Source organism: Sinocyclocheilus rhinocerous, unplaced genomic scaffold, assembly GCF_001515625.1.
Source record: "Sinocyclocheilus rhinocerous isolate Xijiao unplaced genomic scaffold, SAMN03320098_v1.1 scaffold561, whole genome shotgun sequence".
NCBI classification, from domain to species: domain Eukaryota; kingdom Metazoa; phylum Chordata; class Actinopteri; order Cypriniformes; family Cyprinidae; genus Sinocyclocheilus; species Sinocyclocheilus rhinocerous.
This window is the reverse complement of record NW_015641041.1, coordinates 597,278-610,941: the sequence shown is the minus strand read 5'-3', so window position 1 is coordinate 610,941 and position 13,664 is coordinate 597,278. Positions and strand designations below refer to the sequence as shown.

General features: G+C 35.3%; 1 protein-coding gene across 4 annotated transcripts in view; it reads left to right on the top strand.

Annotated features, from left to right (window-relative positions):
- The first annotated feature begins 5,521 nt into the window (after positions 1–5,521).
- LOC107754336 (myelin regulatory factor-like) overlaps positions 5,522–13,664 on the top strand; it is a 41,033-nt gene continuing 32,890 nt past the window's right edge. For all 4 annotated transcript variants that reach the window (XM_016570744.1, XM_016570747.1, XM_016570745.1 and 1 more), the window contains exon 1: positions 5,522–6,038. In XM_016570744.1, coding sequence (XP_016426230.1) covers positions 5,990–6,038 — 49 coding nt within the window. In that variant the 5' untranslated portion in view covers positions 5,522–5,989. The remainder of the gene's footprint in view (positions 6,039–13,664) is intronic.

Below are 13,664 nucleotides of genomic sequence, written 5' to 3'. Positions count from 1 at the left end.
ATTTTCATTAATTACTCACCCTCATGTTGTTCCAAACCCGTAAGACCCCCGTTCATCTTCGGAACACAATTTAAGATATATTTGATGGAATCTGAGGGCTCTCTGACCCTCCCATAGACAGCAAGGTAACTACCACGTTCAAGGTCCAGAAACGTAGCAAGTACATCAGTAAAATAATCCATGTGACATCAGGGGTTGAACTGTAATTTTACAAAGCTACGAGAATACTTTTTGTGCGCAAAAGAAAAAAAGTATCCACTGAACGTAAATTGCGTATGCTGTTTTGTGTCAGCTGCGATGTCCTTGCTACATTTCTGGACCTTGATCGTGGTAGTTACCTTGCTGTCTATGGGAGGGTCAGAGAGCTCTCAGATTCCATCAAAAATATCTTAATTTGTGTTCCGAAGATGAACGAAGGTCTTACCGGTTTGGAACAACATGAGGGTGAGTAATTAATGACAGAATTTTCATTTTTGGGTGAACTATCCCTTTAAGAAATAATAACGATGAAGACAACTAAACAAAATACCTACATTAAGAAATAATGATGAACAAAGACAACAAAAGAAAAAACGGACATAAATAAAAGGAAAGGGGGTGTTAAATACATTACAACCTGGAAATAATTTTGAGAATTACATGCCATTAAAGACAGGAAAAGAATTTCAAACAGATCATGTTTTTAAAGTTTTTTTGTTTGTTGTTGTTTTTTTGTTCTCAGTTTGATCAATGAGAGTTATTGCTCAAATTCTTTTATAAAAAAACAATAAAGAGAGGTCTGGAAGCTGAAAATTTGGATCTGTGAATGTGAAACTTTGCCAGCAGCAAAATCAAATTAACAAATCTATCTATAGATATAGATAGATGATCTTCCGGTCATTGCGAGTCAACTTCCTGTGGAGTGTGGCGAATTCAACTCACTGAAAAGAAGCCAATTCTTAATTTCTCAATTCTATCCAATCCGGTTACTTGTAAGTTAAATAATGCTTTGTCCTAATCATCTTTTTCGTCCATTCATCCGTTCATTTTTCAGGGATTATGTTATTTAGTGAATATTCAAAGGATACAACATTGGTGTTTTTACCTACAAGAAAAAAAAAAACAGAATAACACTTGACATCCTAAATAAAACAACCTAAAAGAATCCAAATAGGCCCACTGCGGACATATGAATGAAATATGTTGCGCAATGGCTTGAAGTGAATGAAATAACATAATATATCTTGCTCTTTCATAGAGTTTCGTATTAAAAAATAACATTCCGCTTTTCCATACAGCACAGGAACGTTTAAAGGCAAATAACGCTATTAAACCACATAAATAACGGTGAAATATTTCAAAGCGTTGAATACATAATAGAGAAACATAAAGTATATTATCATTAAAACTACGTTTATTTTCGATGATAACTTTAGTATCTATGGCAACGACGCGGGTTACCTGCCTGTCCAATCGCCATCTTGATTCGGTCCCTCAGGGTTGCCAGGTTTTCACAACAAAACTAGCCTTCTTCTTCTTCTTTGAGGTTTAACGGCGGCTTGCATCCAAGAGCGTTGCATTACCGCCATCTTCTGGATTATTCTCCTGCGATGTTATTCCAGTTTATTTCCTCCAGCTTGTTTTCCACAATCATATTTTCCTCATCAAACCCGTCCTAATTAAGAAATTACAAATATTTTTTCCTGCTTTGTCTAATCACCCCACTTTGCAGTATATCTTTAATACCTGTCCATACCAACCCATCTCTTCTTAATTCTTCCATCATATTTCTCCTCTGATCTTCATAACTTCTGCAACTTAAAAGAACATGTTCTATGGTTTCTAATGTCTGACAATATTCACAAAAACCAGTAGGATGCTTCCCTATAATGTGTAATGTACTATTTAAATTACTGTGTCCTATTCTTAATCTTGTCATCACTATTTCTTCTCTCCTAGTCCCTCCCCAATTCCTCTCTGTACCAACTTTATTTTGAATGGCATACAAATGTCTTCCTTTAGCTTCCCTGTCCCACTGACGTTGCCATTCTCTCATGGCTTCTTTCCAAACTATAACAAAACAAGCCCAATTCCGCGGGAAAACCGCGGACTTGGCAACACTGCCCGGTTCGGCCGGTCGAAGGACTCTCGCGCCCCCTAGTGAACGGGAGTGACCAGAATGCAATACAATATTTTAATAGACGTTTAACACAAAATACATTAATACTATATTATACAGAATAACAATACTTAAATATAACAAGAAAGCAAAGCTATAAAAGTGTAAGAAATTTGAGAAAGTTTTGAAATCAAAATTCATCAAACATTTTGGATTTTGGTGTATACGTTTGTTGGGATTAAATTGGCTCAGTAACAGTAAAAGTTTCTCTTTTGTACTCTTTAGATTTATTAATGTTACACTGCCAAATAGAACATATATTTTTTTTTAATTATTCTAAAAATGAATGTCATGTTCCAATTTTCCACAGTTTTGTTTATTTGTATTTTTAAAATTATTTCAAAAGGCACTGCATGGCTCCAGGTTGGAGAATGTTTTTAATCAATATAAGTGATCTAATACTTTATGCGCATATGAATATGCCAATTAATCAGGCTCATATGGTATAAAGTAAATTATAAATCAATTATTATGAAGATTAATTGAGGTAGCAAACAGGATGCAGAATTGCAAATCAAATTTCAGTGTGAGGATATAAAATTAATATTAACTGAAATTAAAAGTAAATAGTTTTTTCTGTAATTTCTAACTAGAAAAACAAAGTTTGTGAAGACAGACTTTGAATATTGGCATGACAAAAACTTTGTTTGAAGGTTTTAAAATGAATTTAAAAGGCTAATCCGTACAAATTTTGATTTTTGATTTTCAATTAAATTTAAAATTTTCATAAATTAATTCTCAGATTTGCATTGTTTGATACATGCAACTAAACATAAAATTCTTAATCATGTACATATGGAAACATTTGGTTTTAAAAATATCTGCAACCAGTAATCACACACACACAAATAACCACATGTACATTTACTGTATGTATGTAACACAAACACACACACACACACTTCATAATTTACTGGAATGGATGATAAGACATTAGTCAGAATGTAGACACACCTGCTGAGAGAGAGAGAGAGGAAATTCGAAGGCTTTTTTGTGAAATATAATCTGAAAATGTTTTAGAGGGTAATGGGTTGGGGTCTTATTTTGCTAACAACTTATTTTAGCAGTAAAAAAGCACAGGGCAAGGTCTAAATTGCTACAAACCACAGTGTCTGTCATCATTTGGTTATAGATTAGCTTTATTGAATGACATGGTCTCAATGACTTTAGTCAACAATAGCCATATACAGCCGGAGTAAGACATGCTGTAACTTCACACACACACACACACACACACACATTCATTGTGGATGGTCACATGTGTGCGGCCACACAGCTACGCTCACATTTAGACGAAGTGCATTAACACAGCCAGATGTTTCTTTGTCTCTGCAGCCTCAAGCTCTCTTTTTCTCGCCTGCGTCCTCCCAAACAATCCACACAGTGTGTCGTGGGAAGAACGGACGTGTTGTTCAGGTCAAACAGAGGAAAAAGGAGAGCGAGAGAAAGAGCGAGAGAGAGAGAAAGATGCTCCAGCTGTGAGTAAAAACAACAAAACTGTGTTTGATTGGGAGGGGGGTCGGATGGACACAGGGTCATTGTTTGTAAAGAGGTCGCGGATAAAGAGACGAGAGAAACAGATCACTCAGCTCATGCAGTGATAAATGATGGCGTTACACCTCATTCATTCACAGTCCCTCAACCAATAACACGACCGATGTGATGCTACAATATTTTTAAGACTGAATCATGAAAAACTGTATGAAATGACACAAAATCGCAATAATACCATGTAGTTTTGTAAGCGAAGTTTACAAAATATGTGCCAAAAAATATGTAAAATAAATTAATAGCTGTACTATCAGATGGTAATAGTTTGATATATGCCACACTAAATGATTACACACACTTAAAAAATACAAATACCATGGTATTCACATTTCTTTGCAATTATTTGTGAAATTTACTAGCAATTTCTGAATGAAAATTGTTTCACCAGTATTTTTGTTTAGTTAATTTTTCATTTACACTGTACGCTACAGTGTAAATGATAAATGAACTAAAAAAATGAAACCATTTTCACTCAGAAATTGCTAGTAAATTCCACAAATAATTGCAAAGGAATGTGAAGCAGCCTAACATTGAATTAAATGTGAAATTTTGATGTATAAAGCATGGAATATCTTTTTTTTTGTGTAAAATATAAACATTTATTGTATTTTATAATGTAAAATATATTATAGTGTAAAATATAATCTTTGTTATATTTACAACTTCAAAAAAAAAAATTTCAAAGTGTACCATGGTACAATACAATAAAAGTACAATACATGTACCTAAAATCACAAAAAAAATGCAAAGCTAAAATTTGTCCCACATACTGTAAATGTTACAATAAAAAAAATGGTCAGTTATGTTTATGGTAGTGTTGGGTATAAGTTACTCTAAAAAAAGTCATTAATTATTACATCTTCAGCAGTTTAATTAGATTACTGTAATTACTTTCTCTAAAAGGTATTGCATTACTTATTACTAATTAGTTTTTGAAACCTCATATCAGTCCTTTAACAAACAAGGATAGACATGAACTGCTCTTTTAATTCTTTCAAATACAAATACAATTGCGTAAATTGTTGACCAATGTATTTAAATTAGAAGGTAACAGATTTTAAACGCATTTTAACATTATATGTTAAAGGGGTCATATGATGCTGCTAAAAAGAACATTATTTTCTCCCTGACATGGCTGCATTAACACTACTGCTGTTCCTGAAACCACGCCTTCTTTATTTGCGTGCACATTCGGCGGCATTATGCTAATCTTCCCACATAGTGACGTAGACATGTGGGGGCGTGTTAGAACGAGCCGTTTTAGGTAGGTGTGGCTGACTCTTAACTTTTATAAAGAATATCTCTTTGGATTTGAGACTTTAGTCTTTGCAACTTTACAGATCTTCTTTATGCACCAAGAGCTTGTAACACTTCAAAGAGAAAGGAAAAATTTAAATCGCATCATATGACCCCTTTAAACTTGGATGTTAAATCCACTATTGCTTTATATTTAATTGTTCTAACATCTATACTACATCAGAAAGTAACTGATTAAATTACAGAAAGAAATTAAGAGTAGTCCCTTACGTTTTCAATGTAAAAGTAACTAAATTTCAGTAATTAATTACTTCTACTACTGCTACTAATTAATACATTACACCCAACACTGGTGTTTAGGTCTGGTTTCTGTGCTTGTGGGTCGACATGTCTCTTTAGTTGGCCTGAAAAGTCACTTTTATACGTAATAAATAGCCACGGCTAAACCGGAATGAAAATCTTTGTTAAAACTAGTTTTTTTGGGGAGACATTTTTGGCGTCTTTCCTCGCAAGTGAGCGCGCGCGCGCACGGCGCAAGTAGAGCGAGAGCGCGCAGAGAAGGACGGTGAGCGCGCTTGACTGAAAGTGGCTCGAGCGCAGCTCCATGCGCCGCAAAACTCATTTTAACAGAATAAAACATGTTATCTAACTTCAAATGACACTTTCGCTTGAAATAAATCTGTACTTATGTATCGTGCTTATAAATAAACGAAATCATCGGGGAAAACTGGAATATGCCTCCACCTGACATTCAAAGGTAAAATCTCCTCAGAAAAGGAATTTGTGTTTTACGCAAGAAACCGTTTTTTTTTAAATATATATATATTAATTAATAATCCAGAGGAGATATTGATACCGAATTCGTTCCGGGGAACTCAGTGGCGTGTTAGTAACTTATATAAAGATAATCGTGCGTCAGGTCGGGATGATGAGAGTTTGATCAGCACGCGACTCCCGCCGCTCCCGCGCGCCGGAGGATCCGTCCGTTAACGTTCATGGAGTTTATAAGCGGGAGCCGCTAGAATGGAAACCGTGATTGATGAAACGGAGGCCTTACAGAGATTCTTCGAAGGTAAGACAGTTCATTGATCACCTGTTGATGTGACAGTTCAAGAATAGTTTGTTGGATTCTTCCCTAATAACGTTACAGTGATGTATCAGATGGTAATACCATGGTACAGTTTCCATATTCAAGTTTTTAGGTGATCTAAAAGGCGGATTTTAATGTCTATTACTGATTAATGTCTGATTCAACTTGACTACATTAGGTTACACTAATAAAAGCATGCGAGGGTCACACTACTTAAAAAGATACCATGGTGTACGTCCAAAAACATGCGTTCAGGAACTTGGTATTGTTTTGGTACTTTGCTGCTACTTTTTGTTACTTTTTGCCTGGGATGAAATTAAAATTTGATTATGTACTGTGTATGTTTAGGTATGCATTACATACACAATATCATAACATTTTCACCTGAAAAGATCCAGAAAAAAAACCTCTAGTTACTGATGATGTTCTACACTTATTTCTCAATAACCTACTTTACAGTTAAAGCTCAATATCAATACATATTTCAGTTAAAGGAGTAGTTCACTTCCAGAATTAAAATGTATCACCTTCTTTCTCAAATGTACTCACCCTCCATTTGCTCCAAACCTGTATGAGTTTCTTTCTTCTGATGAACACAAAATAAGATATTGGTGTCCAAACAGTTGATGGGAACCAATGACTTCCAAAGTAGGGAAAAAAAATACTATGGAAGTCAATGTTGCCCATCAACTGTTCGGTTACCAACATTTTTCCAAAAATCTTCTTTTGTGTTCAACAGAAGAAAGAAACTCATACAGTTTTGGAACAAGTGGAGGGTGAGTAGATGATGACAGAATTTTCATTGTGGAAGTGAACAATGTAAATTTTTTGCCAATATGTGTTGGTATGTATTTTACCACCATGTGTCTACTGGTAAAGTTTTGTGTCAAACATTATGGGTGTGTGATTTAACAGGATTGAATCTGTCATGCTGGATTTTTTTGGGAGAGAGTCACAAAAGGCCACCGATGAGCCATCGCAGGGGTCAGACGGGCAGAAATCAGTGTAGGAATGTTGGGGAAGGGCAGAAAGGTGGAGGGGATCGCAGAGTAAGAGAGATGATGATGTACGGATGCAGGGAGCGAAGGACGGAATCCAGAGGAGAGAGAATGAGGGGTTTGAGAAGAAACACTGGGAAGGACGGAGGAATGTGATAAATGGTGTGTTTGTAATGGTTAAGAGACATTGAGAATAGGAGAATTAAAGAGAGAGATGGATTAATGAATAGATAGCTGGTGTTGGGCAAGGAAAAGGAAATTAAAATGAAAATAATAGGATGAATCACATGTGATATGCTCTGATTTGTCTATGTTGTGCCATTGGTCAAAATGTAAAGAAAAAAATAAAGAATTTTATTTTGAAGATAATTTTTTTGCATTGTTTAATGACAATTTAATACACTTTATCAAAAATTTTCATTACGATAATGCAAATAAAAAAAAAATCTAATTGTTATTAATATAATGAAAAATGCACTATATTTTAATTGTAAAATACATCATGGTAGTATTTGCCTTTTTAAAAGACAAAGTATTTTTAATTGCAGTTAGTTTTTGTATTTTTTTTATTACAGTAATGACAATCACTATGAGAATAATGACAATTACAAAAAATCTTGATTACAACAAATGTCTAGATGCATTGCGGTAAAGACAATTTTACAATTTTTAAAAAAGAAATTACAGTAATTAGAATCCCTATTGAGAATAATGAGAATTATAAAAAAATATTTAGATGCATTGCAGTAATGACAATAAAAAAAATGCATTAGCTAAAATCGCTATTGAGAATAATGAGAATATATATACTGTAGATGCATTGTGGTAATGACATTTGGAGAGAAAATGTCCTTAATTGTCTTGAAAACAATTAAAAACCATAATGGTCCTAAAAATAATTTATTTTTAATTTCACATGTAAATACTTTTTCCTTTTGATTTTAGGGGTTAAATGTGACCTGGATATGTGATTCACCCTTTTAAGCATTAGCCTACTTGTGGTTACATTACTGCAAAATGTTGATTTATTGCCTTCTGCTTCTTTTTCTTTTCTCTTTTCTCATGTCATCTTTCTTTTCTTCAGAAAGATGGCTCACCCCACTGTATTAACTTTACTGTCCTCTCAAAGTGGTCCTATTCCTTTCTCTGTCATTCTTGGCAGATAAAAGCCGTAGTTGTTTATGGCAGGTTCTAAGACGAACTATTTATTTTGGTGTGATTTTCCAACCATAATTTGTGGCACATCATTAGTCGTGAATGTGTTTTCTCAGAGCAGGTGTAACAGTTTGTTTATATGACAGCATTTCACTGTAAACACTGTTGCCTTCATTGGGCTCTGGAGTTCACGGCCGTCAAGCGATGCTCTTTAACGAGAATTTCACATGTTTACATTCTTCAGTTGGGGAGTGAGGCAGACGGTGCGCCTCTGGTCCCGGCCGAAACCCTGCTGCCTCTGCCCTAGAGATGATCTGACAACCTTTTCCACAGAGACACGCTAGAAATGTTCTCATACACCAGTATCAGTTAGCATGTGATGTGAAATCTGGAATAATTGTGGTGTGGACACTTATTTTTTGCAAATATATATAAAAATTCAGGTGTCTGTTTATGGCTTGTTTTTGTTTTTGAGAACACTTGTGAATCAAGCAGTAGATCCTGATTGTGATTCATTCAGATTCTGTTGTCGTTTTCTACTTTCTGACTCTCCCTATGTGTATTTGTGCAATTGAATTGATGGCTGGTTGCAGTTTTTAATTGTGCTCCACATCCATGATTCCCAATGAATGCTCTGTGTGTTTGTGCTCTGTTTGTTTGTGTTTGTGTGTGTGTTATGCGGGGAGGGTATCTTAAATGAACATCCATTGTGGACCGGAGTACAGCAACACAAAGCACAAAAGAAGAGGCAGATTGAGCTGTTTGTCTGTAGGATTAATTTGACCCTTAGAGGAAAATTTCATTGCTCAGAGGTCGCTCTGTCAAAACTTGTTTCATTCAAAAGTCAACTTGGGTGTTTCTCCGACAAGGAAGAATAGAAAAAGACACATATTGGTTGTCATAAAGTTAAAGCATCCGATGAGAAATGCTTGAGTTTATGTCTCTGAGAGTCTCTGACTTTTGACTGAGACTCTGGTGTTTTGGCAAATCTGAGCACAGTTCGATACTGTTCGATACTGTGTAGATCTCTTCTGTAAATCCAGAGGAGACACATGTGAGGTTACTGGGGACTTTTTCTCCAGAAGAAATATCTGAGAAGCAGGAGACTTAAGCAAAATTCTCCATTTGCTCTCCATTTAATCTCATTGATGTCTAGTAGAAACAATTTTTTTATTTTTTATTTTTCCAATTAAAAAGTAATTGTTTTCATCTTCGGAGTTGATTTTAACCATTAAAATTTTGTACATTTTACGTAAAATAAAATAAATGTTAACTAAAATAAAATAATATTTAGGGGGGGAAACTTATTGCAGTTAATTAGCATAATTTCTCATTTTCTTTTAATTTAACTTGAAGTACTAAAATAATAAACTAAAATGGAAATAAAAATTTATATATAGACATAAATAAACTATAGACATATAAAAAATTTAAATGTCAAAAAAACACAATCTTACTAAAATTGAAATGAATATGGAAAATATAAAAACAAAAACAGCTTCAAAATATTAATAAAAAGCTATAGCCAATGATAAGTAATAAATTGCGATACCTCACTTGTGTCAATCTGGCGAATACATTTGAGAGGAATGGACACACATTCTCAGAGTAAACAAACAGCCTTGATGAACACTTTCTGTGTTTTCTTTATTCGCAAGGAAGGCTCGATGATTGAGGGTGTTGAAAGGAATTCTGGGACACAGTTACTGGCTTCTATTCCTTCGTTTCTGAGAGGCATGGAGTGGATAGTTTTCAGATATTTACCTAAAGATAACTAGCACTGTGACATAAGAGTGCTCAGAAAGCGTTTTAGCCCGATTGAGTCTAGCCATAAGCTGCTTATAGAGGGTCCGCATGCCCCTCTCTCTAATGCACCGCGTCATTCCTGGAATACCTACAAGACTATTAAAAATCAGAATGAGGTGCAAGTAATGTTTCTTTCTCTCTCACGTCTCTTTTTCACTATCGCTGCCTCATTCCGACTCCATTAGTGTGACAGTGTGCAGACAGGGCGAGGAAGAGAGATAACAGACAAGACGCACACAGATGGATGCACACACACTCTCATACATGCTGTGGGTGGGGTGAGATAAGGGCAGGGCACAGGTCATACAAACACACACACATGCCAACATGCACAAGCAGAAACACACATGTATGGGTTTTTGTACGGCAGCACACATTCAGCACACAGGCACTGTGATTTAAGGAGCTGATTGGTTGAAACGTCAGTGTACGAGTTGATGTTTTGGACCGCAACCTGTGAGCTCCATAACACCGAAACTCATCCCTACATCACCCAACCCGATGCCTGTTAGCTCTCGTTTTACTTCACAGGAGCTTTTTTTCTCCTGAAAAGAATGTAAAATTGGGAAATTATATCAATTTTTATATTTACAGTAAATGGGCTTATCATAGGGCTTCCCCCTCGGTAGAAATCATGTTCCGTATCACAGGGCCCCACGCAATTGCGTTGTTTGCGTGGTGCCTAAACACGCTACTGCACTTGGTGACTTTTGTGAGAGGATTTGGGCAGGTTAGGTCACATTTAGCCTGATGTCAGTAAGTCATGCATCGCTCCGGTACAGTGTGTGCAGGTACAGATGGTTCCTGGGGCTAATGTTTGATGGAGAGAATAGTTTGGCCGTTGCGCGTGGTCTCTTTCATGTAACAGTGTATTGCTGTCACTGGAATGCATTGTGTTTGAGCAGCCAGGCCTGTAACATTCGCATGCCAGTTCCACATTTCAGGTGACCATGATCCGATTCCCACGTCATTCCTTTTATTGGAACTCTTTATTGGTGTGCAGTTATTTATTTTTTTATTGATTTTTGTCATTTTTTAATTAGTTTTTGTTTTTTTAATATTTCTACTTAGTTTTAATTTATATTTATTTCAGTTTAGTTTTAGTAACTTAAACTAATTTTAGTGATTTCAGTTAGTTTGTTGCCAAGGCAACATTTTAATTTTCGTTTAAGTTTAATTTTTTCATCTAAAGTTTATATTTTATTTGATTTTAGTTTTATTACAATTAATGAAAATGATTTTTAATAGTTTTAGTATACACAAAGAATATGTAAGTGGTGCTTCAAAATGTTTGTTTTTTTATTATTATATTATATTATATTATATTATTTATAATTTATTAAACAAACATTGAAAATATCTTTATTAAAAATAACAATTAGTCATTAATGATACTGATTTAGGTTTCACAAACTCCCATCTCCCATAACGCATTTCATTACTGAAAGTTTAAGTCAATCAAATGTCGTAAGTAACCTGACTGATTGATTGAGTTAAAAATGATTTGTCAGACTGATTCAAACCAGTAACTCCTGAGTATAGCTGCGTCCAAAATCACACACTCTCTTGAATAGGTACTTTTTTGAATAAGTAATTACTTCACGACTGCAAAAAGAGTATGTTCTATACATGGCCGTACCCAGACCTTGAAAATTAGTGAGGTCCGGGGGGGGATGATGGGGGTTGGTGTTAAAGAATTGTGTTATAATAACCCCTACAAATACAACTCATTATATACACTAACGAATTTATGTGATATCAAAAGTGGGGGGCCCGCGTAATCTACGCCCCTGCACTATAAACACTTTAAAGGAGACAGACATGTAGATGTTTATGAAAGATGTTTTCTCTGTTTTGGAGGGATGATTATTTTTAAATCATACCCTATTTATTGCATCAAAATTTGTTAATACTTTACTATATTTAAGGGTGGATATATCAGTTGTTTATTACAACAATACATAACTACAATAACTTTGTCTAGTGCTCTTATGAAAGTTTATAGCATGATTTGTGAAAATTTAACTATACTGAATGACATATAAAATTTTTTGCTTATTAAGGTTTTTGCGTATTTCATTTCATTCTGTAACCTACTTGTTCTACAGATCTGTGTGTACTAGTGTTAAATGCTACTGTTTTTGACAGCGTTGATAACGTTTATGACAGATAATATCATGATAATTTTTGCGTTTCCCTTACCAAATGTCGTATCCCGTCAGCAAAAACCTGTCCATGGGCTTTTTTGATTGCTTTCAGTTTAAGTGCCGGCGATGCAGTGTTGCCAGATATTGATACTAAAACAAAAAAACTGAAAATAAATAAAACTAAACCGAAATTATTTCCAATCTTTTGCAAATAAGATAAGATAAAGATATCGCTGACTCTAAACTGCAACTTCCTACTTTATTAACTTTCTAAAGTGTTAAATTAAGTGGAAAAGACAAGTCCAAAACTATAATAACTGGATCTGGCAACAAGGAGGCTGCGCCCGCGCCCTCACTCACAGCTCTCTCAAGCCTCGTTCACTCCACCAGCGTCTCGCAGCGATCATTTTCATACCAGGGAAGCTAAACATTCTTGCAAACTGTCTAAACTGAATTATACATGTCAAGCAGGCATTCATATGAGGAGTTTAACAGCAAATTAGTAATTTAAAGAACAAATTTTATTTTTGAACATGAAAAATGTACAGAGGTCCGGACCTCGGTGGCCTCATAGCTGGTTACGGGCCTGGTTCTATATACTATAAATGTGTGTAGTATTGTTGGGCGATATGGTCATTTTTCAAATCGTCATATGGCCAGCCAGTGAGATCGCCGATACACGATATTATCATGTGTGGGTGGTGGCAAGAGAGAAACTGTCTGTACTTGTCATAGGCTATTTCATAACTATTTGGTGTTTTAAACCGCGCGGGCGCGCGAGAGAGCTTATGAAAGCCCCAAAAATCGAAATAATATACTTTCAAACATACTGATAAACTAACATGTTAAATATAAAAATATTTAAAACAGCTAGTTTATATACATTCGGATACAACAGTCATACATCGCTATTAGGACCGCGCGTCCTGTGAAAAGTTTGCCGCATCGGCGCATGGAAGTTATCAGTATAAAATGTCTGCAGTCAACGGTGAAAATCAAAAGTAGATTTATTTTAAAGACCAGCAGTTTAACACTAAATATTGGACATAAACGAACACGTTAAATATAAAAGTATTTAAAACAGGTAAGTTCATATATTTGGAGTAAAGTTAAATTGAACGGATACATCAGTCATACAGTGCTCCGGACCGCGCGCCCCATGACGCACCGCAACAGAAACAAGAATGAGATGCGTTGTAACATAACTGTGGTGTTAAATTCAGTTAGTGAGGGCTCGGTTAAAATATTGCACATATATAGGCCGTTCAGATTACTTGTTAAAGTGCAGTGAAATACCTTATATCTGCAGACGATGTACGTCTGTGTTTGTGGATGGAAACACCTTCACCGGCTACAGGCTCTAATCCTCATTTGTGCCTGTGAAATGCGGTGCTGAAGTGAAATAGCGGGGCAATTTGGTAATAATAGCCAAATTATAATAGGCCGCCTAAAATAATAATAATAATTTAATACATTTATAGTAGGCTTGCCGCGATAGACGG